Source organism: Pleurodeles waltl, chromosome 3_1, assembly GCF_031143425.1.
Source record: "Pleurodeles waltl isolate 20211129_DDA chromosome 3_1, aPleWal1.hap1.20221129, whole genome shotgun sequence".
In the NCBI taxonomy this organism is placed as follows: Eukaryota; Metazoa; Chordata; class Amphibia; order Caudata; family Salamandridae; genus Pleurodeles; species Pleurodeles waltl.
The window spans coordinates 1,092,161,946-1,092,188,169 of record NC_090440.1 but is presented as its reverse complement, the minus strand read 5'-3'; the positions used below and the strand labels follow the sequence as shown (position 1 = coordinate 1,092,188,169).

Sequence of the window (26,224 nt, the reverse complement as noted above, 5' to 3'; positions counted from 1 at the left end):
ACTTACTACATTTGGCAAAATCTGGCGTGCAATTTTGTTCAATAAAAGTTCACTTAGCAGTCCTTACTGCCTATAGAAAATGTCCTTCACAAACCTCTTTTTTTCAAAATCCCCATGATCAAGGATTTTCTAGAATGTTTGAAGAAGATTTCTCCTCCTATTAAGCGTCCATCACCTCCCTGGAAGATCAACATAGTCCTTTCACGACTTATGCAGGACCCTTTCTAGTCCATTCACACACATCCCCTACACAATCTTTCATGAAAAACCAATTTACTTTTAGCAATAACATCAGCGCAGAAGCATTATGCTCTCAATAACCATACAGTCTTCCACTCTAACAAAGTAGTCATGAGGGCTCACCTGAAATTCTTCCCTAAAGTTATTTTGGATTTCCATGTCCATCAGACTATCACATTACCAACATTGTTTCAGCATCCCGCAACTCTTCATTCTCTAGATGTGAGGAGAGTACTGATGTTTTACCTTGATAAAACATGTGACAACTGCAGATCGGGCCAATTGTTTAGCAACTATGGTCTGGTCCAGACAGGGTTATGCACTTCCGAGCAATCCATTTTCCGATGGACAGTTTCCTGTATCCTGTTGTGCTATAAAAAAGCTAACAAGACCCTATCGGCTAGACTGAAAACATACTCTGATAAGGGTAAAGCGGCCACTGCCGCTTTAACGAGAAATGTCCCTTCAGCTGAAATTTCTAAAGCAATAATGTAGAGATCTGTTCACACATTCACTGATCACTGCTGCTTGGATTAAGATGCTAGAACAGATGCTCAAGTAGGATAGGATTCCATCAGAAATCTATTTGCTTAAATGGCTACCTTAGTCATTCCTCACTCTTCTCCACCACCCTAAGTGGGCAACGGCTTGCTACTCTATTCAGTGCATAAGACTATCGGTGGAGATTCCCTAAGAGAAAATAAATTGTTTCTTTCCTGTAACCCTAGGTCTCTCTTAGGGGAATCTTCACTGAAATCATAAGCAACCCTCCCTCCTCCCTGGTGGAGTGGACAGAGGTAACCATGGAACCGAAATATCAATCATGCATCGCCTCAAAAAGAACTGAAGCAACTGTCACCTGCTGAGCATGATGGGATACTGGAGGTCCCTAGGTTCTTAAAGGCACAAGTCTCTATTTTTAACTCATAATGACAGTCTACAGGGCTACACTGTCCTGCTCTCATTCATCTCTATACTCTAACAAAAAGGGATTTGCGAAAGCGATTTATGCTGTTTTACAAAAAGATCATGATTAAACTACACACATATATGATTCTCCTGGGTCATTTTTAAGTACAAGATGAAGAATTGGTCAATTGCAGCCTCTTTCTATAGGCTGTATAATGTTTTTCTCTCTTAGGTGACTCCGTAGGCCTTCCCAAAGAAAGGCGAACATCTGTATTTAAGAATCTATATTGTGAAAAAGTGCTCCTGGATCCCTGTACATGGGTGAGACTATTCAGTGCTTATGACTATCAATGGAGATCCCCTAAGAGAGTACAAATGATGACAATGAAGGAAATGTTCTTACCTGTAATCTTAGTCCTCCTTAAGGGGAATCTCTATTAAAATCTTAAGCACTGAAATCAGTGCGTATGTCTATCAATGGAAATCCCCTTAAGGAGAATAGGACTGAACTGGAATATTGATGTCTTCAAGGAACTAAAATTAAATCAAATAGGTACACAATGCACTAGCCAATGTGCCACAGAGAATAAATATGTTTGAGCCATACTGGGGACAAATCCCTCCAGGAAATACCCAAAATTGCAAAGAATGTCTAAAGTCACAGAGATAGTAGTAAGGGGAGTGCAAGGTTTGCATTCAAAGAGTTACCACACTGTACAATACAGGGTTCAAATTCCATCTCTGAGCTTCAAGCAACAAGTAATATATTACAAACTGTAAATGGAAACAGATTGGTGGCTAAGTTATGCTCATTACATTGTCCTCTGGATAGCTGAAGTTATTTTTTATTTCTGATGTTATGATATCCATGAAGAAGCTTGCAAAACACTGCACAAAATGCCAACATGCCCAAAAACTAGAAGCAGCCCTTGGGACAGTATGGGGCTTGATACCTATGACGCATATCATGGTAGGGGGATAGGTAGGGGGATATTCCTCCACTAACTAAGAATCTTGTTTCCTGTGGTGCTCTGACAAATGCAAAGTCATGAATGTTTTGTAGGTGGTGAATTGTCTGTGTCAACAAGGAAAATCCTTCAATGTAGGTAAGGTAAGTACATTGATGTCTCACTTCTTCAGTAAAGTTGTGGGTATTCAATCTCCAGCAGCGACATACACCTGCAGTTTTAAAGTTTTCTTACACTAGGCACTTCGACTAATACTCCCTGCATGTCAGTGCAAAGCACCCCTACTGGACTATACAATCAGCCTTTACTTGCCTTTTGGTTTTAGAAATGTTAATACTTCACACAATGGCAGTGTCTGAATAATAAACGCGTTGTACTCTTTGAACAGCAAACTGAACTAAGGATCAACAATATCCCTCAAATGAATGCTAAGTGATCCTGACATGGGGCAGTCAGCTTTGCAGCACCATCAGCAAAGACAACGTATCTGAGCTTGGATTGTACTCACCACACAACATAGTATGGTAAACATCTCAAAAAGGTAGAAGAATAACCCATGCTTTAAACAAAAGGATATTTTTAGTGTATAGAGGGCAGTCAATACCCAAAGTATTTCTGGAATGTGATCGTAATCTGGAATAGAAGAACGTGAGGTGCATCACGAGATAACCACAGGCAGCCCAGTTTAGCTGTGTCCATAGTCTAAATATAAAGTGAGGGAACAAGGACCATTAGCTTAATACTTGTAATTGTGAATTCATGACCTATCTTTTATGCAGAGCTCTAAAATGATGCAGAACATGACAGCTCAACTGCAGTATTGGGTTTCTGCTTTAAGTACACGGCTAATTGCCTTTGCTACCTGTGATCGTCCACTGGAATAAAACTTTGCATTGTGTTGGGCTTAAAGCTTAGAAGTCTTGAATTATGCATCAGAGAGGGCGGGCTTAGCTACGGGCTAGGATTTTAGACAGTAAGCATATTATCAGACTCATAGTAATATACCCAATGGTTATAAAGCATGACCTTTAGAACCGAGTTGAGGAATGCTTTTCCATGTGACCTAGAATGCACATTGATCCCACTTTTCTGAGAGGCTTTTAAGAACAGGCCTAAAAAAATCTACTTCCCCACGCGCTATGGCGAGTCAGATTTTATCAGGGCGAGCAATTTTTAGCACCTAAGCGTCAGCTCCCGCGAGTGAATTTAAGCTGGAACAGGTATTCTGTTTATTCAGTAAGTCAATGAAAAACTTTAAATCTTGTTTTTATCTTGACACATTTGCTCTCTGTTCAAGGACGGTGGTCAAATATCAGTTTGTCTTTTTTACTAATTGTTTCTTATCTATCCTGGGAAATGGTATTTACTTTTCGTTCTCTTATTACAGTTAGAGGGTTTTGCTAAGTGAGATGTCTGACAATCATTGTGAAACAAAAGGCTGTAAGATGTCCGTTTTTTTTCTAACACACAACATGTAAACAGCTTGTAAATGAACAGTACAAGTATGTAATTCAGAAGTGTGATGCAAACAAAGAATTAAATAGGAGCAAAACAAATCCGAACACTTTACTTGGTGATGTGCAAATGACAAATATTTGCAAAATCAAGATTTCTAAACATTATGCACTATATAGTTTTATCAGTAAAACCACATGTCCGTGGGAAATGTTGTGGCCATTTCAATGGAAAATCTGCTGATTGCAAAAAAGTGTGCTACCACTTCATGCTTCAGGTGCATATTTATTAAAAGTGATAGTTTTTTAACATTATTTGAGAAACATTCCTGCCCCCGCCCTGATGACAATGTGGTTAATGAACTAAGAGACAGGTCAGCGGTCATGTGTATCCTATGTGTGGCTAGATTTGTATTATATAGGGAACAAAAGTTTAGTCTATTAAATCAAACAAAAGTGTGTTTTGTACAGCAGGCATCCTCAACTCACATATATGAAGGTGCTCTCATTTGTGATAAAGAAGAAAATGGCGGCTGAGTTAATTAAAATATTTGCCCAGGATCCCATAATTTAAAACTAGTTCCTGGGTCAAGTACATTACAGTTAGGTCATGTAGATTATTTAAGCCACTAGACCTGGAGGTCTGGTAACATTCTATAATTTTTCGAGGCCTGCTTTTTCTATATAGACATTCCCTTAGAAATGCTCTCCATTCCATTTTAATTTAACTTAAGGCCGAGCCTGCGTTTATATATTGCACTGAGTGTAATGTGATCTATTTAATACTAAACATGATAAACAGAGACATGCTGCTGATGATGGCGAGGCAAAGGGATGTTTTGCACCCACAGTGGATTGCATAAAATCACATGGTTCCTTGGTTCAGATGTTTGTCAGCCAAAGTAGTTCTGAGAATACTTAGTTTGTGTAAACAAATTAGCCTGGCCCCATAGTCAAAGGATATGATACGTGTACGCAGGAAGCTATAATTGCACTGTTACCGAAATATGACAGGGATTGCATGAATACTGATTTGGGAGTCAAGCAACATGGCCTTATATGAGTCATGGAATATCATAACAACAAAGTCAGAAATTAATGATTAAGTGGGCACTTCATAGCCTCCTATTTCATGATGTATATGTACTCTTGAAGCACAGTTGTGTGATGGCAGCTTTGATATCCTCCTCAGGGACAACGTCTAGAGGAGATTCTAGTGACCATTAAATGTTGTCATTCTATCCATACAGTATACACGTTCGGCTTTAGAGCCAATACAGGCGTATTGACTTGCAAACCAGAAGCTCCCCTTCTGTTGGTAGTGATGCTAACTACTTAAAGAGAGCAGAAGTGTTTTTTGTGAGGAAATTGTTTGATCTTTTAAAGCCAGTGGTAATTTAAAAATATGTGTATCAAAATTTACATTGGAGTTCTAAACTTTAACAGTTTAAATGACAAAATGTCCCTGTCATTAACTTATTTTACTGAAATGCAACAAGGTTGTAATTGAATTGCATAGCTGAAGCTCATTCTCGCTCGAACAAACCTTTTAAAGAATTTATAGAGAGGGGAATCTTGGATTATGAAACACATTAATGGAATTATTCCTTAAATCTGATATTTATTTCAAGAGCCATTACGCACTGTCAGTCACTATTCCCCTCCCAAACGACATTTGCCCACAGCCTCTTCAATTAAAAACAGCTTTTATATTCAGTAAAACGAGATGAGCAAAATAGTGTCATATTGTAAACCTCCAAAGTGAAAAGCTCCTGTTTTAGATTGTGGCATTAATTTTGATAATTTCAAGTCCATTGCCATGTGGCCCAGAAACTCAGTTACAGTTCTAATGAAACTATTTGATTGTGGGGATGGAAAAACTCTTCCAGAACATATCCAGGCAAAGTGGACAACAGTTTGAAAAAGAGGGTCAGTTGGCCATTAGGTTTCAGGCCCTATCTTAACACTTCTTGTGAATGTATTGCAAGGTCAAAAATGGTAATCCTACAGGGCCCTTTCCCTTACAGATATCTCAATGGCTAAGGATCCTCCACAGGTTTATGTGTACATCAAATAACCATAACTTTCAGATCTGTTAAAACAGCAAATTACAAGCAAAAAGGAAGCACCAAAGTCAGTTTTATTTTTATTGCTCAAATTTGTTTTGCTGTGTTCTTTATTAAAAGAAATTAAAATTAAATGGGTACAAACAAAATGCTCTGCAGTCAAGGATCTCGTCCCAACACGGCCCAGATACAGAAGGGAAGTGCCTGAGCTAGACTAGCAGTCAGCTCTATTTTAACATCCTGCTATCTAATCCAGACTCATTGTCTAGGATTATCAGAACCTTCAGTATTTATTTTATACTCAAAGTCTGGAAAAACACAATGGGGCATATTTATTAGCCTCTTGTGCCTCCAGAGCGTCACTTTTTGTAATGCTCTGGCCACACATACTACAAAATCATATCTATGAAACTGCGCAAAGCCACTTTGCATGGTTTTGAATGGCCTCATATAAATAGAGTAAGCAAGGCAGTGCAAATCGCTGTGCTGCCTTACTCTGCGCTCTGGAGGCGTTGCATGGGTGTTGCGGTGGGTGTTCCCTTGCATCACTCATGGATTTTGAAGCTCCCCCAGATTCACAAACCCATGTAAACCTGGGGATGCGCCAAAACTTTTAGCCTCCCGAGGTGAGACGTCATGAGGAGAAATAACTTTATTTCTCCTCTTTTTTTCCACTTTCCAATCTGCTGCACTCATAGAAAGAGGAAAACGCCTCTAATGATTGTTTTTGTGTAGGAAGGTGCCCCTTCCTGCACAAAACAATCCTCCTGACAACACAGGCACCCTTGTACCAGGGGCAAAATGTCTACTCTATATGCCGTTTAGTCCACAAGTCACAATATGTTTTAACTCAAAGTCATCCGTAAACCACTTTGTTACTTAATATTATGCTTGATCTTAGGACGATGATTGCGAGGTGTCTCCAAGCAAGGCAACACATTCCCAGATGTAATACTTTGGCAGAGCCAGTGAATATGACAACAAGTTAAATCAAAGAACACAGAGACAGGAGAAAGGAAACAAATAAAAGATATGAAGGCACTTACGTGATGAAGATGAGTCTGCGTATCCCCATGGACGGAACACAGATGAAAAGAAAAGACAGAGACATACCAAAATAAAGAAATGTATGTGAGATGAAGATAAATGACAGAGAAAGTCAGGTTGGAAACAAAGGCTGAACTACCACTTAATTTCTGGACTAGTTTTCTTCATCACATTCGGCTGATACGCGTTTCTGCTTGTGCCCCCTCTTTCATTAACTACAGTAGAGTTTATGATGTCATACTTTGCACACAAACTTCTCAAATTATTTATTTAAAATCTATACTTTAAGCAATGACATCAAAATGCAAGAGACAAAGGAAAGCTTTTTTGGGAAACAAAAACAAAAAGGTATGTCATGAAGCTTTAGCACACACTCAGATGTTGGATTTTGTATCTGAGACTCTAGCTGAAAACATTTCCTAGTTACTGTATCACGAACCTTCGCAAAACGCAAAAGTCTGCGTATATCGTCCATCAATTTAAACATCCCTTTTATCCTAACCCTTCAATTCTATGTAGCATTAAAGAGGTACCACTTCTGTTTTCCCTTATTTCAAATTCAGAGGGCGCTCTTGAAGACTATACAGTGACTTGCTGTTTATGTCTATAGTCACTGAGGCAGTATACACTAGGGAACAGGTAAAAAAGGCATATGCTTATGGCTGAAAACACCGGCACTTAAGCCTGCCAGAAATTCACAAAAGAACTCCTGATATGCATAAATGGGTTCGCTACTGCACAGTTCTTCATCAGAAGTTGTGGACAGCCTTTTAAGTCTATGAAAGCCCACAAACTTGATAATTCAGGGCCTTTACTAGCTGAAGTCTGACCCTTTTCCACTCTGAAAATGGTCTGAGATTTACTGCAGCAAAGGGCTTGCGTAATTGTTCTTCCGAGATGGGAAGAGAAACGGAACACATTTAATCCTAGGAGGAGACGTAGAAGAAGGGATGTTTCCACAAGAAAAAATATTTCCATGTGCAGTAAAATAAAAAAAATTGCATTTGCCCACTGGGCACTATTTTCTCGGTTCCTAGGTCAAGTCTAAGTAGATTGTGCACTTGGAAAATAGAAACCCAAGAAAAGCATCACACTACATTTCCAGGAGTATGCCTAGAAACCCACTCCTGGCACAGCTCTCCTGGAATGCTAATTGGGACTGTTCATGAGTTTCAAAAGGTAATACATCTACGCCCATTCGTAGAAGTCCTGTTACAGATACAGATTTATAGGATAAAACATCATATTTTATCCAGCTGGGGTAAGCATGAGTTTGTTGGGTGATCTGCAGCAGGCCCAAACACTGGCTTTTGCCTAACCCTTGAACTGAAAGCGACACTGTCTGAACAATCCTCCATGGTTACCACTGGATGATGGTCCAGTCACAAATTAAGCTTCAAAGTAGTGTGATGTTTTAAATGGTCTCCGACTAAGCCAAAACTCTGCAGTGAAGATTACTAAATATCACCCATTAAAGCTTTAATGTGTGCCTCTTATGTCCTACTGACAGAATCTAGGTTTTTACACCCTTTGATACAAGGTCAGTATTTTTTCAAAATGGCGATTAGCCTGGACTATTCTGCTACCCTCACCTAAAATTCATAATGCCTTTGAAAAACCAGGTTGTCAAGTTAACTCCCGGACTCACTAGAGACAGGCAGCTTGACACTTTGAATCCCAATGAGTGTTAACTACATATCATTCTCAACCCACACATACATTTTATCTGTGGAAGATCTAGACCTGGAGGACTATAGTTCACAGTTTTTAAATGTTTATAATAAAGCATTTCAACTGATATTAAAAAGGGAAAATATATACAAATGTTTTGGCGATGCTCTATATGTCACTACAATTTTGAGGACTTTGGAGGTGGCTTCTGCTTCAGAGCAATTGCAAATTTCAATAAGGACAAGTTACTTACCTTCAGTAACGCATTATGTGGTAGAGACACAGACTACCAAAGGTAAGTAACTTGTCCATTTGATAGAGACAACTAGCCGCAGATTCCTTATCTCAGAAGTAGCTACTCAAGCAATTCCAAATCCTGGCGGAGGGTCGCAAATGGACCACACTAGTCTTGCAAAAAAAAAAAAAAAAAAAAAACACACAACTTGTCAACACAGAGGAATAACCAGGCTTGAGACAGAGTGGGCGAGAGAAAAACTTAAGCGACTCATACGAGAAAATAAACTGCAAATCCACCAGGGAAAGGCTAAGTCATGGCTGGTAAGGAAAAGTCTCCACCGGAGACTAGGCAGCAACCATCACCATACGGGAGTGAAAACTGCAGGAGGAAGAAATGGAACCATGGTAAGGGGCACCAGAAAAGACACACACCGGTGACATAAAACGCATAAGAGTCAAAGGTGAAATACTAGCATAACCGTGACATACAACAATCTCACAGTCAGTAATGAGAGAGCAGTCCAGTCAGAGTAGCGCATGAAAAAACTGAGAGTACAGATAGACTTGATGGTACACTCAGAAGGAGTGGATAAACAGTTCCTGGCGAAATGGGACAACAAAATGGGAAAGACCAGAAAGGCCTTGCCCAACACCAGGCAGGGTATGATAGAAGGGGAAAGAGAGAGACAGCACTGAAGTAGAACCGGAACAACAAGGTAAAAGGAGTAGACGTGTGAACTCAGAACAAAAAATGAATGTCAGAAAACAAACTGACAGGGGAACTGGAGGCAGAATTATCAATTGCAGACCATGACAGCCAAAGAACTGTGAAACAGAAAGCACAGACTATAAGGGAAGGAGTCTGCTCATATTTAAGAGCGTTGGCAAAATTCAAACCCCTGTAGAGTGGTAGGCTGCTGCACCAAGACAGCGGACCTAGCCACCACGCTGGAGCTCCTTGAAATCGTCAAAGTAACGGTAATCATGGCACCCCGCAAGGAAAATAAGGGTAGGAAGAACATGGGGTCGGAGACTCGTGAAGTGGAAAAGGCTGAAAAGAGTGAGGGTCTGTAACCAGGTCCCGAAGGACGTAAAATGATGTTGAAAGACAACTATGGCTCATGCCAAGGAAGAAAGATAGGAAGCATGCAAGGTGTCAACAACACCAGCTGTAAGAAAATACACAGAACCATCCTGGAGGCAGAAGGTACAAAATGGCACCAGGAATGAAATCCAAGAACAAAGGATACCTCTGTAAAGGCCAAAAAGAGGAACTGCACTGACTCAAGAAGAGGGGGTATGAAAAAATAACCCACAACATCCTGTGGAAAAGAAAGCAAGAACCCGGGCACAACAGCACAGAGAGGATCCAGCTAAGGAATGAGCAGAAAGGAAGAAAACAATCTGAAATAGTGGAAAGGAACCTAGTGAAGTGTACAGTATCAGTACAGTACTACAGTATAATAATGTTTATTGTTTTTATTTGTTTTGGGGAAAGTTAAGGTAAGCAGGGAATCCCAGGGATGGGGAAGCCAGTGCCACGAAAGGTAAAAGGCACAATCACTGAGCTAGGGCAAAATGGCCCTGGAAGAAATGTGATCAACAGTGGGACGTAGAGAATCAAGAACACCCTAAACTAAAGGGAGTGGAACCTGCACAAGCACAAATATGAGCCCATAGCAGAGGAAAAGCAGTAAGGGGAGAACCCATTGGAAAGATGGGAAACAAAACCTTCCTAGAAGATAGAAGAACAGGAAGGGACACCAGAGGTGAAAGACCCTAACAAAAGTAGGCAAGGATGGGCTCCCAGAGGAGAACAACAATATATGTCCACATGGTGAATAAAACAAGAGAAATTCGTAAAATAGCATCTACTACCAAACGTTTAAAGAGCGAATGTCCAACCCAATCTCTTAGCAACAGAAATGAAAGGCAAAATTCCCAGGGTAAATCAAAGGAGAGGCAATGCTGGCTGTCTGACAGAAAGAAAACCACAAACCGTGGTATGAAAAGACCAATCAGAGGCGGAAGTCGGCCAAATGAGAAGAGGGCACACTGTCCATCTCAAAAGAGACACTACCAAGTACAGAAAGGTCCTGCCAAATGTAAGCAAAAGGGAGAGTTGAAACTCTCAAAGAAAACATAGTGATAAATATGGTGGAACCGTACTGTGAAAGCTGTGGAATCAACCCCCTGGACAGAGGAGACTGCTCCAGCCGAGCCAAAAGATATGCTTTGGAACCACTGCTCCGGCAGAGAGCCAGCCAAAACACTCACCACCCCCATAGGGCCTGAAGGTGCTCCACAGGGAGGGAAAGGACCAAAGATAGAATGGAGGGACGTATAATAGCGTTGCATTTGGTCCATAGTCGCCTGGTGCCGGGATACGGCGGAAAGGATGGATGGGCATGGACTTCAGTGGAGGAAAATGTGAAGGCGGAGACGCCGAGGAGCGTGCAGGTGCCTTGGAAGACTTACATGGAGACACCGAGGGTTCAACCGAGGTCGATGGAATCATCCGGGAACGACTCGTGGACCGCTCCTGGGACCGTGAAGACAAAGACGGACTGCGATGCCAGTGCGAAGAGGATTTGTCCGCTAGCGCGGCAAGATGCTTTATGCGACGCCCCCTCAAACACTTTGGCTTCAAACGATGGCAGGCGTCACAGTCGGCGGCGGCAGGATGAGACCCCATAAACCACAAACAGACGGAATGAGGATCCGTTGCCGACATCTGCGGGGAACAGGATCCACAGGGCATAACCCCAGAAGGCATATACACTATTACATAGAAAGTAATACAAAATACCCGACATCGGGTAGAAAAGGCCAAAAGGGCCAAAGGTACTTGATACACCGGATCCGCGTTGCTGCGTGGAAAAGAAGAGACAGACGTCAAGGCATCAGAGTAGGGAATATATAGACTCTGCGGAAGTCATGTCCAGGGACGACTTTGCTGCGGAGTTGCTTGACTCCCTCTACCGACCTGCAGAGGTACTGCTGAGGAAAAACTTCCGGATCCAGTCTGATGCTTGGGGAGAATTCTAAGATAAGGAATCTACGGCTAGTTGACTCTATCAGACAGGTGTTTCCACTGAGGTCAATTTTCTAAAAGAGGTTGTTTCAGATATTTATAGTAATAATAGGTGTTGTTATTGTACATGTAAAGAGGTAAGCGTTCTTTTGCATAGAAAACAACAAGGGTTAATTTAGAGAGCTGAAAATAGTGAAAAGACATGAAATGAGTGATAGTTTAGCCGGACAGCATATAGTGAGATATATTACCTAAAACTGATTGTAAGGTTAGACAAAGAATATAGATCATGCACTTATCAAAGAGCTCATAAACAAATATATTCCAGTAATTTTAATGAAGTGTTTTGACCCTAGATTGCAGAGCTGTTGGGCAATACCAATTTGATCTCCTTTGCCATATTTATGGTTTTTGTAACATGCTATATAGTGTCTTGCAGCGAAGTTGGGATGAGTAGGGGTTAAGGTACAGAGATCCAGGGCTGAGTTTTGGGCTCCCCAGCAACTAGTCTTGTTCCAAATGCCTCGAAAGCAGCTGTGCAAAGCTGAAGAGACGTAATTTTTTGCAAAGCTTATCAACACTGTGATACTGAGAAAGAATAGTCACTCAAATGTAAAAATAAATAAGCAATGCAAAATGAATACTAGGAGGAGTGTCTTTATTTTTGACTGTATTCTAATATGTGGCATACAACTCGTGCTTCCAGGCTAAATTTCCCATCACCAAGTTTCCCTGTGTAATAAAAATTCTGATACATTTATTTTCATCATTTGACCACATGCGTTATGTTAACCCGCCCAGAAATACAGATTTTGGCATTGCTTCCATTACAGCTGGTGTCACCAGTAAGTCTTGCATTTTTTGGAATTATGCTAATATGTTTTCATTTTACTAAAATCAACATAATAACTAACATAACAATTTTACGCAAGCAATAACTGTGTAAGTAAAAAGAACATTTCAATGTAAATGAGCTTAAGACACACGCATCCCCGAAACAAGATCTTTCAAGAGAAGGAACACATTGAGACTTTCAAACAGTGTTCTTTTAACCAAATATTTACATATAAAAGATTTCTCATGAGTAGACACCACAGATACAAGTTAAACCGCTGATCATGCTTGCAAACATAAAAATGTTTAGAAATCACAGACGATGCATCATAATCCTACTGTGTAAGACAAACGTTCCTTTTCGGATCAAGCCTTCTGATAAAAGTAGACAGACAAAAAAGGTGGTGGTAATATTTATGAAAACGTGTTCGGGAACCGCTTTACAAGTGGACATAGATGTACATTTGGGAAGCATGAAAGACAGTCAAGGCGAAAAGTCAGAAACAGTGAGGAAAACTGACCAAGTTAAAAAGCAAGTGGAATTTGGACACAGTGACAGGTGCATGCTGCTGAATGGAGTCTGGGGTAAGAAATGTCAAAAAGGGTAAAGAAAAAGAACTTGAAAAGCTAGGTGAAGAGCTACAGATGTACATCAGAAAGACAAATGAAATGAATACGAATGTAAAGGAAGGAGAGATGGCCAAGTTTACAAACGTTTACGTTGTTAACAATATGAAGGGATTTAGGGATGTATTGCAATCAATAAGAGCAGGTGAAGTCCTTACAGAGACACAGAAAAGGGTCTGGTGAAATAGAGAAAGGCAGATGCAATCCTGCTCCACAACTGTGGGAGAAGTAAGGGGGTTGCAACTATAGTTGGACCATCCTGACCTCAGTGGCTCACAAATCAGGAGAATGATGACCATGAAAAAAACTGGCTTAAAGATTTTGCGGAAGCATGCCCTTTCAAGGGACATCATCATTCTGCAACCTAAAGGTGTTAGTTAAGTTGGTGACCACGATAATAGATCAGGTACCATACACAACGTGCGTAGAGACTGAAATAGTATTTAATCTCTTTCAATTCGAGATCCCACAACAAATGTCTTAAAACTGAAGCCTAAACTGTAACTGGGTTTGAGTTGTGATGAGTGTTAGGCAGCAAAGACTACTTGATTACTTAGTTCATGCAAGAGAAGCGACAGAAGAAGTGGGGATTTCAAAGGGATTGCTTGTGAATTCTTTCACAGCATAGCAGTAAGGAAGATAGATAAGGTGTATGTTTTGCAGACCATCTGATCGTCTTTGAAAGAGGCAAGAAACTAAGCAAAGCAGAAAGATGTAACGAGAAGTGCATGATATGCTGTACCAGTCAAGGACACAAGAATCTGTTTTAAATGTAACCACGTGCAAAGGCATACACTGTCAGACAAAGACAACCCGAGAAGTAGACAAAGCATCAAACTTGCACAAAACAGGATCTATATTAATTGTAATTAACCTCTGAATATCTATATCAGGGGGCTACAAGAATGCTGACAAGCAGAACAATAGAGTGATGAGGCTGTATTATGGTTTCCAATTACCGAGGTCATAGCTCCGGAAGAAAACTCATTTGGAGATAGTACAAGGACAGGATACAGAAAGGTAGACTATTTTAAACAACATGTCCCAAAAGGAAAAAATACATATAAAATATGAACTCTGAAAAAAAGAGATAGACAAAGAGAAGGTTGGAGCCATGCATATCCATAAGGGCAATAATCAATGCAGACAAGGCAGCAATGCCTAGGGCATACAAAGGGGGGAAATAAACTGTGAATGCATGTCTAACACTATAAATCATAGTGAATTTGTATCAGGAGCGAGCATGGAATATGGTAGAACTGCTGGGTCTGGCACATTTATGAGCCAACATACATGATGAATACATAGGGTGCTTAAGAAAATTGTACACAGCTCCACCCCCTCCCTGTTTTTTGTAATAGATTATGTGTATATTTAACAAATACTCTTTGGTCAGGTCATGTGTGCCCCCATAAGATAGTAAATCATTCCTCCTATGACGAAAAACGTTAAATGCCTTCCAAATGCAGTAAAAACAATACCATTGTTGTTAAAACAATATTTGACTGAGCTGCAGACAGTAAACCAGAATTAATATTGGTAAACCAAACCTGGCGTGCCTTCGACAAAAGTCGCCAGAACGATTAACGGGCTGCATTTGTACTTTACTTACGGACTGGTTCAGTTTTGAACTCTGACACCGGGCTGTACTCTCCCAGGCCTTTGCCGTTGATGGCGGACAGTCGCACTGCATAAACTGTCTCTGGTTTCAAGCCCACAATCGTGAGTGCATTTTCAATGCTCGCTGTGGAAAAAGAGTACATCACACTTTGTAATGATGCAATTGAAATCTAATATTGGATGTAAAAACAAAGACGACTGGGAAGTGCTCCAATATGAGGGCACCACTAGTCGCAATGATGCAGGACAGAGAAAAGGGGAGCATATAATCAAAGGCACTCTGAAGCAAAGGCACGTATTTCGCATTCATTTACTTGCAATTTGTGGCAGTGTAATGTTCTGAAAACATATATGGAAAATGTCACTTACCCAGTGTACATCTGTTCGTGGCATGTTACGCTGCAGATTCACATGCTGTGCACTGTTCCTGCCATTTAGTGTTGGGCTCGGAGTTTTACAAGTTGTTAGAGTCACAGGACCGAGTGACTCCTCCCTTTCGACTCCATTGCACATGGGCATCGACTCCATCTTAGATTGTTTTCCCGTCATAGGGTGAGGTAGGAGTGGTAGAATGAGGATACTAAAGATGTCCATGTAATGGAATAGATAAGTATGTACATAGTTTGTGGTAAAGGAATATTTATTTATATATATACAATTTAAATGCAACTTAAATGGCTACAGGCTCCCAGGGAGGTGGGAGGGTGCATGTGAATCTGCAGCGCAACATGCCACGAACAGATGTACACTGGGTAAGTGACATTTTCCGTTCGATGGCATGTGTAGCTGCAGATACACATGCTGTGCATAGACTACAAAGCAGTAATCCTCCCGAAAGTGGTGGTCAGCCTGTAGGAGTTGAAGGTGTTTGAAATAATGTACTTAATACAGCCTGTCCTACTGTGGCTTGTTGTGTTGCTAACACATCTACACAGTAATGTTTAGTAAAGGTATGAGGTGTAGACCAAGTGGCTGCTTTACAAATCTCTGTCATTGGTATATTACCTAAAAAGGCCATTGTTTCTCCTTTCTTTCTAGTGGAGTGTGCCCTTGGTGTAATGGGTAAGTCTCTTTTAGCTTTGAGGTAACAGGTCTGAATGCATTTGACTATCCATCTGGCTATGCCCTGTTTGGATATAGGGTTACCAGCTTGTGGTTTTGGAAAGCAACAAACAATTGCTTAGTTTTACAAAATGATTTTGTTCTGTCTATGTAATACATTAGTGCTTTTTTGATGTCTAATGTATGCAGTGCTCTTTCTGCTACCGAGTCTGGTTGTGGGAAGAAGACTGGGAGCTCTACTGTTTGATTTAGATGAAACGGTGAAATGACTTTTAGTAAAAAATTTGGAATTGTACGGAGAACCACCTTATGTTTGTGTATTTGTATAAAGGGTTCTTCTATAGTAAACACCTGTATTTCGCTAACTTTTCGTAGTGAAGTGATGGCTATTAGAAAAGCTACCTTCCAAGTTAAGAATTGGAATTGGCAAGAATGCATGGGTTCAAAAGGTGGGCCCTTGAGTCGTGTAAGTATAATATTAAGATTCCACGAGGGTACTGGTGGGGTTCTTCGAGGTATGATCCTTTTTAGTCCTTCCATAAAGGCTTTAATAACTGGGATTCTAAAAAGTGACTTTGTATGTTTAATCTGCAGGTAAGCAGAGATTGCGGTGAGATGAATTTCGATGGAGGAAAAGCGAGATTTGCTTTCTGAAGGTGTAGTAAGTAACTTACAATGTTTTGTATGGAGGCCTCTAACGGTGTGATTTGGTTTGCTTGGCAATAGAAAACAAACTTTTTCCATTTATTAGCATAACAATGCCTTGTTGTCGGTTTTCTTGCCTGTTTAATGACTTCCATACACTCATTTGAAAGGTTTAGATAGCCAAATTCTAAGACTTCAGGAGCCAGATTGCTAGGTTGAGTGATGCTGGATTGGGGTGTCTGATTGGGTTTTTGATATGAGGTACTACTGAGAAGTCCAACAGTGTGGTGTACCACGGTTGGCGAGCCCACGTTGGTGCTATGAGTATTAGTTTGAGTTTGTTTTGACTCAGTTTGTTGACTAGGAAAGGAATGAGTGGGAGAGGGGGAAAAGCGTAAGCAAATATTCCTGACCAACTGATCCATAGTGCATTGCCCTTGGACTGAGTGTGTGGGTACCTGGATGCGAAGTTTTGGCATTTTGCGTTTTGTTTTGTTGCAAACAGATCAATGTCTGGTGTCCCCCAGCGATAGAAGTAATCTTGTAGAATCTGGGGATGTATTTCCCACTCATGAGTTTTCTGGTGATCTCGACTGAGATTGTTGGGTAACTGATTGTGAATGCCTGGTATATATTGCGCTATCAGGCGAATGTTGTTGTGAATTGCCCAATGCCAATTTATTTGTGCTAGGAGGCACAGTTGTGACAAGTGTCCCCCCCCTGTTTGTTTAGATAGTACATTGTTGTCATATTGTCTGTTTTGACAAGAATGTGTTTGTGGGCTAGAAGGGGTTGAAAAGCTGTTAGTGCTAGAGAGACTGCTAGTAGTTCTATGAGATTTATGTGAAGTTGTTTTTGTTGATTGTCCCATTGACCTTGTATATTGTGATTGTTGAGATGTGCTCCGCACCCAGTCAGGGAAGCGTCTGTTGAAATAATGGCGTGAGGCACTGGGTCTTGAAATGGCCGCCTTTTGTTTAAATTTTCAGGGTGCCACCATTGAAGCGAAGAGTGTGTTTGGCAGCCTTATCAACACTGGATCTTGTAGTTGATTCTGTGCCTGCGTCCATTGTTCTGCTAGGCACTGTTGTAAGGGCCGCATGTGTAGCCGTGCGTTTGGGACAATAGCGATGCATGAGGACATCATGCCTAGTAGTTTCATTACGAATCTGACTGTGTACTGTTGGTTTGGTTGTATGCTTGACACTATATTTTGAAACGATTGAACTCTTTGTGGACTTGGAGTGGCAATTGCTTTTTGCGTGTTGAGTGTGGCTCCCAAGTACTGTTGTATTTGGGATGGTTGCAAGTGAGATTTTTGGTAATTTATAGAAAACCCTAGTTTGTGTAGAGTATCTATTACATACTGCGTGTGACTTTGACACCGGTGTTGAGTGTTTGCTTTTATTAGCCAATCGTCTAGATATGGGAATACGTGCATGTGATGTCTCCTTATATGAGCTGCTACTACAGCTAGGCATTTTGTAAATACTTTGGATGCTGTTGTTATCCTGAAGGGCAATATTTTGAATTGGTAATGGTTGCCCTGTATGACAAATCTGAGGTATTTCCTGTGAAATGGATGAATGGGTATGTGGAAATACGCATCCTTTAGATCCAGTGTTGCCATGTATTCTCCCTGTTTTAGCAAGGGAACTACGTCTTGTAGTGTGACCATGCGGAAATGATCTGATTTGATGGAAGGTTTAACGTCCTGAGATCTAGAATTGGTCTTAGTGTTTTGTCTTTTTTGGGAATAAGGAAGTATAGGGAGTAAACCCCTGTTCCTTTTTGATGGTGTGGTACTAGTTCTATGGCTTGTTTTGTTAATAGTGCTTGCACCTCTATTTGTAGTAGGTCTAGATGTTGGGCTGACATTTTGTGCGTCCTTGGGGGAACATCTGGAGGGAAATGTGTGAACTCTATGCAGTAACCATGTTGGATAATTGATAGAACCCATGTGTCCGTGGTAATGTCTGACCAATGTTTGAGGTATTTTGTTAATCTTCCCCCCACTGGTGATGTGTGTTGGGGAAGTGTGGCATTGAAGTCACTGCTTGTTACTAGGGGTCTGCTTGGCAGGCTGTAATTTTCCCCTTGCTCTTGGGTATTGTCCCCTGTATGAACCACAAAACTCCCCTCTCTGGTACTGAGACTGGTAAGTGGGTTTTGTTTGGAGGTGGATGGCTCTGAGGGTTGCTGTCTAAACCCTCCCCTAAACTGTGGCTTCCTAAATGTTCCCCTATACTGGGAATAGTAGAGCGCGCCCATGGCTTTGGCTGTGTCTATGCCCTTCTTAATTTTTTCTATCGCAGTGTCCACCTCCAGCCCAAATAGTTGCGGCTGGTTGAACGGCATGTTTAAAACCGCTTGCTGTATTTCTGGTTTAAAACCAGAACTGCATAGCCATGCATGCCTCCTGATGGTAACTGCTGTGTTGACAGTTCATGCTGCTGTATCGGCAGAGTCTAGTGCAGAATGGATTTGGTTGTTGGTGATGGCGTGTCCCTCCTACACCACCTGTTGAGCCCATTTTTGAAGTTCTTTTGGTAAATGCTGAATAATATCCTGCATTTCGGCCCAATGTGCTCTGTCGTAACGGGCGAGGAGGGTCTGTGAATTGGCAATACGCCACTGGTTGGCCGCTTGCGACGCCACTCTTTTTCCTGCTGCGTCGAATTTACAGCTTTCTTTATCAGGGGGTGGCGCATCCCCTGACGATTGAGAATTTGCCCGCTTTCTTGCGGCTCCCAGTACAACAGAGTCCGGAGGGAGCTGCTGTGTAATAAACACAGGGTCTGACGGGGGAAGTTTATATTTTTTCTCTACCCTCGGTGTAATGGCCCTTCCCTTGACCGGTTCCTGAAAGACCTGTTGTGCATGCTTAAGCACGCCTGGTAACATTGGCAGTCTTTGATATGAAGCATGCGTGGATGCCAGTGTGTTAAAAAGAAAGTCATCCTCCACTGGTTCTGAGTGCATAGTGACATTATGGAATGTCGCCGCCCTAGCCAGTACTTGTGTGTAGGATGTGCTATCCTCTGGAGGAGAAGGTTTTGAAGGATAACACTCAGGACTGTTGTCTGAAACTGGTGGGTCGTATAGGTCCCAGGGGTCTGCATCGTTCTGCGTCTGCACAGTATGGGTGACTGTGCCACTGGTGTGCCAACTGGTGACCTTGCCCGTTGTGGCAAGTGAGGTGGCGACATTTCTGGTGAGAAATGTGGGAGTGGTGACCTTTCTCTAACAACCTTTGCTTTTGGCTGCTCAGTTTCAGTCTCTGCATGAAAAGCCAATTTTCTTTTAAACTTGAGCAGAGGGATGGTTTGAATTTTTCCTGTGTCCTTTTGGATTTGTAACCTTGGTTGAGTTTGGTCAAGCTCTTCCAAATCCAGCTCCTGCTCAAACCTGTGCCTCTCTTTAAGTTGTTGGGAGAGCCCATGTTCTTCTGTATAAGAAGTCTTTTTCAGCTCCGAAGCCGTTTTTTTCAGTACCGAAACACCCATGGATACGGTCGGTCTCGGCTCCGATAGGCTCTTTCGAGGCTTATTTGATCTGACCAATCGATGGTGACTCTTTTCGATGTCAGTTTCTCGACCCAAGTCGGAAGACTTCAGCACGATCTTGGCCTTTTTCAGTGGCGAAGATGTTATTTGGGCACCGCTTTTCTTGTGGGTCGAGCCATGGCCTTCCGGCAGTGGCGTCCTCGAGGCGTTGTGTTTTTTCACCTGACTTTGGGGCTGGGTCGGGGCAGGTGTATTCACTTTTTGTCCTGCCATCGGTGGCCGGTCTCCGTAGGAGTCGTCCGATTCCGAACCCTGGATCGAGATAGCCATCTCTTCTCCTCGACGTTGAGGTGTTGTGTCGACTTCAATGCCATCTGCAAACGCCTTGCTCGTCGATCTCTTAAGGTCTTCTTCGACCGAAAAGCCTTGCAGGCCTCACAGGTATCCTCTCTGTGCTCAGGCGACAAACACAGATTACAGACCCGATGCTGGTCTGTATAAGGATACTTGGCGTGGCACGTCGGACAGAAATGGAAGGGGGTCCGGTCCATGAGTCTACGACGACAGGTGTGGTCGGGCCGACCAGGCCTTGGTTGAGTGCAGAAGCCCCGAAGGGCCACCGAAGCGGTTGTCTTGTCGGTGCCGATGTATCTATAGAAAACCGGCCCGAACGCAACAATACCGAAGGATTTAGATGATTTTCTAAACTTTCCTGATTCGAATTACGGAGCGAAGAGGAACACGTCCGAACCCGATGGCGGAAAGAAAACAATCTAAGATGGAGTCGATGCCCATGCGCAATGGAGCCGAAAGGGAAGAGTCACTCGGTCCCGGGATTCGAAAAGACTTCTTCAAAGAAAAACAACTTGTAAGACTCCGAGCCCAACACTAGATGGCAGGAACAGTGCACAGCATGTGTATCTGAAGCTACACATGCCATTGAACATATACATATATATACACATACATCTGTCCAGTGCTTAATTTGTAAATAAAAAGGTGCCTGTGCCCAAAGCCCTCCTCTTATACACGCACCTGCTGCAATTAAATGTGTGAACACGGAATACTGAGGCAGCTTAATCCTGAAGCCAACTCTGGCCTCTTCAATCCATGTAAAGCCACTCCCTGCCCCTTCAGCTCACTCTAGCAGCTTTCTACTTTCTCCCTCTGTGAAGTTTTTTCGTTTTTCCTTTCCTCTGTCTGTCCCATATGTGCCTTTTGTTTGCAGCAAATGCTTGAGGCAGAAGAATAAGCCCTGGACCTCAAAAATAAGTGCTGGTGCTCAGCACCTTCAACAACAAGCACAAATTAAGCACTGCATCTGTTTAAAAAAGCATTTAGATGAGCACAATCTTGAATCGGGAAGGGGGGTTAAATGTATCTGACCGACTTTCTACTCAAAGCGAACAGGCAACATAACATTTGTCTAGTTGCCACATTTAAAGACCTCGTTGCCCTGTAAAGGATATTCCACCTGTAAAAACATCTATCATAGCATTTCAGAGGCCCAGGCCTGGCCCCTTAACCTATTCGAGTTCTGAGGTTTTTTACTCCTACGTCAGATCAAGACTTATTATTTACATTGAACTCAATGATTCATCCAGCTTTTTCTTTTCCAGGTCGGCAGAGTGAACTCTGCAAAATCCACACGGATAAAATGGTTCAACACCCAGTTCCTAGAACACCCACGCCTCATCTATTTCACCCACTTCAGCTTTCTGTACTTTGTCATCATTACCCAGAATTGTGTTACTTTTCTGTGATTCCAGTTCTCTAGCTTTGGTAAGTTTTATCGACTCACAAGCTTGAATCAAACCCAGTCGTCAGGCTGTGCATCCCCACTCTTCAAATAACAATAAACAGTGTTTAAATAGCAGTAGTACCAACAACAGTGTTTCTATATTGTCATATTTACCTCATGTGAAACATCCCAAACTTCAGCCAGCGAGGTGGATGAGATGGGCTTTCTGTTTCCCCTAAAGGCTATCATAATTCAGATTTCATAGCTCAAGTGTGAAACTCCCAAAGACAGGTGAATGTATGAACGATACCAATGCTGGAGAACTAGAGTTACAAGTAAACTACTAATTTCTTCTCCTGCACTGGAACTTTCATAGATCCACATGCTTGAATTAGAATAGCAGGAAGTATACCAAATAGCCAATAAGTGGGAAACACGCTCACCTTCAATAAAACATATTATTTAGGTCCAGTCACTTGCCTGTATTTAGGACCAAGTATTAGTGCTTTGTGAATAAATGTGCTCTTTGATGTGGCTCCAAAGCAAATATCTGGAAGAAGCACTCATACACTCAGTGCAACAGTTGCAGACATGCTTCTGGTGGAATGCACCATCACCCTGCCTCCAAAGGGATGCTTGGCTTTATCATAGCAGAAAATTATGCTGGTGAGTCGGCAGGCATGCTTAGATGGGTGTGGACCCTGCCCAGGCCGCCAAAAGACACAGTTAGTTGGATGTTCTTATAACGTTGGTTTTGTCCACGTAAAAAGTGAAGCACCAGCGGACATTTAGTGAAGGTAGTGTTCTCATCAAATCTTTCAGAAATATCCAATGTCAGATGCTCTTTCTAAACAGCATAAAAATATCCAATGTCATCTGGCAGTGTGTCTGCTGGTTTGAAGCAGCTGGTGGGGAAATAGGTGCTAAATAATCATCCCACTCTAAACGTGTCTTGATTCTACTGTACTTCACCGATTTCATCTTCAAGTAAGTGACACCATTCAATGTAGGTGATGTAGGTCTTGACGGTGGAGTATGAGCTTGTTGTTGTGAACTCAGACTTGGAAGCAATGGCAAAGCATGTGTTATCCAAGGAGTAAGTGGAAATATCTACAGGAAGTGGAACTGTAAACCTTAAATTAAAGCTTGCAGACCGTGTATAATATCTTCTTGGCATTGTATCTCTTGGCAATATGGTTAACATCCCTAAAAGTGCTGAATAGGTCTTTTGCAGCCTGGCAGATGTGCGTCAGTGTGAGGTGTTACTGTACATTCACCCTCTATATACCTCTTGCCCTCCTCTTGATACTTAACATAAAGGTTGCAGGGCTATAGCCATGTTCAAAGGACCCTTCATAGGCGGATGTCCAGTAGGACACTTGGTGTCAGAGACAGCAGCTTGCTTGGTGACATATGATCTGGCAGCAACGGCACAGATTTTTTTTTTTACTGCAATCAATGTGATCTTGTTGGATTTAGTTGTTGATAGCATTGTTGGTCTTTTCGTGGGCATTACCTCCATTGATGGAATACAGAAGGGATAAATGACAGAGTGATCATCACCAGTGAGCTGGCCGTCTCTGTCTCAGTGGTCACCGGCAATGATGTTGTAGTAGATGTGGTAGCGGTCATTGTTACTGTCATCGAAGAAGGCAACACTCACAGGTCTATAGAAGCTTAGTCATCAGTTTCTCTGTTGTCAAGATGGTGGCAATGCTGAAGACGTCTTCGTAAGTGTTAAAGGTACCCTTTTTGATGGTGTTGGAGGCTCTGATCTTAGTCTGTGGACTAACAGTACATCATCTTTCTTGTTTGGCTGATGAGAGGCCTCTAAAGATGGACTTCGGCCTCTTGAAGGCCTCCCTCTCAGAACAATGCTTTGATGAGTGGTTTTCTGGGCCCCTTCTTTTATAAGCCCTTCTACATTAGTCTCTGAGGTACCCTCACTCTCATACCTTGAAGCAAGGGTTTCTTTGGCCTAGAGCTTCTGAAAACAGATTAGTAACCTAGCCTTTTCATCTTTCAAAGTCTCTGAGGAAAAGGTTCAGTACATCTCGCAATCCATTACCTTTCGGAGGGATGTAGGCAGCAAACACAGTTCTTGTGGGGATCCTCAGAATGTAGTCTCATCTTCCCACAAAACCTGAAAAACCATTTTTTGGATGCATCTGACATTTTGTTCTGTTGGAATTCAGAATAAAAATAGTGATTGAAAATACTCTGAAGCAGTCAGATACAGTTGGGAATTGAAAAACGTTGAAGACTTTAATGTTTTCCTGAAGTGAACTGAGTGGGGCTCAAGAAGGCACCTCTCACATGACGTGCTCTATAAAATCTGAGGTATGGTAGTCTCTCACGAGAGTGGTATTCAGGTTGCTGCAACCTGAAAGGTTGAAGTTTGTGTTCTTTTTAATGATATGAATAAAACAATGTAATGTATATTTTGCAGCATTTGCAGGCTATGTTTAATAAAGTTCTGCTTTCTAAATTTACTGTTGGGTTCCCAGCTGGACTGGCGGACTGATTGAAGAATGTGATTCTATGAAAGATCTAATATTGGAGAATATGTTGTACATTAAGTTGATTTGGAGTGTAGGCTGTATTTGATGACTGCTCCTGGCCATTGATGTCTGTTTCTAGTTAAGAATGCAGAATACTCTCTGATAGTTGCGTGGACACCTTCAGTGATGAAAAATGAATCTGGAAGACAGAAATCAAAAACTCCAGCAAAGGTGGAATATTGATGTCGGGAGTAATGGCCGTCATCAAAGAAGTCACTGTCGAAGGGGCACTGTTTGTTGGCGCTGTGTTCAAAGTCATCAATGGAATGGTTGTCAAAGGTGTGTTGGAGAGGAAATGAAATGTGAAGAAATTGTGTTACATCAGACACTGGTAGAAAAAAATATCAAATCATATGTGGTGAAACGTTGTGTTGATGCCAGAGAAGTGAAAAGTACACTTGAAAACTGTGAGAAAGTAGCCTCTTTCTAGCCTTGTTACCCCCACTTTTGGCCTGTTTGTGAGTATATGTCAGGGTGTTTTCACTGTCTCACTGGGATCCTGCTAGCCAGAGCTCAGTGCTCATAGTGAAAACCCTATGTTGTCAGTATGTTTGTTATGTGTCACTGGGACCCTGCTACCCAGGACCCCAGTGCTCATAAGTTTGTGGCCTATACAGTATGTATGTGTTCCCTGTGTGATGCCTAACTGTCTCACTGAGGCTCTGCTAACCAGAACCTCAGTGGTTATGCTCTCTCTGCTTCCAAATTGTCACTAACAGGCTAGTGACCAATTTCACCAATTTCCATTGGCATACTGGTACACCCATAAAATTCCCTAGTATATGGTACTGGGGTACCCAGGGTATTGGGGTTCCAGGAGATCCCTATGGGCTGCAGCATTTCTTTTGCCACCCATAGGGAGCTCTGACAAGTCTTACACAGGCCTGCCACTGCAGCCTGTGTGAAATAACGTCCATGTTATTTCACAGCCATTTACCACTGCACTTAAGTAACTTATAAGTCACCTATATGTCTAACCTTCACCTGGTGAAGGTTGGGTGCAAAGTTACTTAGTGTGTGGGCACCCTGGCACTAGCCAAGGTGCCCCCACATCGTTCAGGGCAAATTCCCCGGACTTTGTGAGTGCAGGGACACCATTACACAAGTGCACTATACATAGGTCACTACCTATGTATAGCGTCACAATGGTAACTCCGAACATGGCCATGTAACATGTCTAAGATCATGGAATTGGCACCCCAATGCCATTCTGGCGTTGGGGAGACAATTCCATGATCCCCCGGGTCTCTAGCACGGAACCCGGGTACTGCCTTTTCAGGGTTTGCACTGCAGCTGCTGCCAACCCCTCAGACAGGTTTCTGCCCCCTGGGGTCCAGGCAGCCCTGGCCCAGGAAGGCAGAACAAAGGATTTCCTCTGAGAAAGGGTGTGACACCCTCTCCCTTTGGAAATAGGTGTGAAGGCTGGGGAGGAGTAGCCTCCCCCAGCCTCTGGAAATGCTTTGATGGGCACAGATGCTGCCCATTTCTGCATAAGCCAGTCTACACCGGTTTAGGGATCCCCCAGCCCTGCTCTGGCGTGAAACTGGACAAAGGAAAGGGGAGGTGCCCAGAGCTCCACCAGTGTGCCCCAGACCTCTGCCATCTTGGAAACAGAGGTGTTGCTGGCACACTGGACTGCTCTGAGCCAGTGCCATCAGGTGACGTCAGAGACGCCTTCTGATAGGCTCTTACCTTTCTTACTAGCCTATCCTCCTTCCTAGGTAGCCAAACCTCCTTTTCTGGCTATTTAGGGTCTCTGCTTTGGGGAATTCTTCAGATACCGAATGCAAGAGCTCACCAGAGTTCCTCTGCACTTCTCTCTTCACCTTCTGCCAAAGGATCGACCGCTGACTGCTCAGGACGCCTGCAAAACCGCAACAAAGTAGCAAAGACGACTACTACAACCTTGTATCGCTTCATCCGGCCGGCTTTCTCGACTGTTTCCTGGTGGTGCATGCTCTGGGGGTAGCCTGCCTCCTTCTTGCACCAGGAGCTCTGAAGA

General features: G+C 42.4%; 1 protein-coding gene across 13 annotated transcripts in view; it reads right to left on the bottom strand.

Moving 5' to 3' along the window:
- Nucleotides 1-26,224, bottom strand: part of NCAM1 (neural cell adhesion molecule 1) — a 974,982-nt gene that overhangs the window by 179,516 nt on the left and 769,242 nt on the right. For 8 of the 13 annotated variants that reach the window (XM_069224356.1, XM_069224354.1, XM_069224358.1 and 5 more), the window contains one exon: nt 14,700-14,831. In XM_069224356.1, coding sequence (XP_069080457.1) covers nt 14,700-14,831 — 132 coding nt within the window. Of the gene's footprint in view, nt 1-6,683; nt 6,699-14,699; nt 14,832-26,224 lie in introns of all 13 variants that reach the window. The other 5 variants (XM_069224353.1, XM_069224357.1, XM_069224355.1 and 2 more) reach the window with 1 other exon arrangement.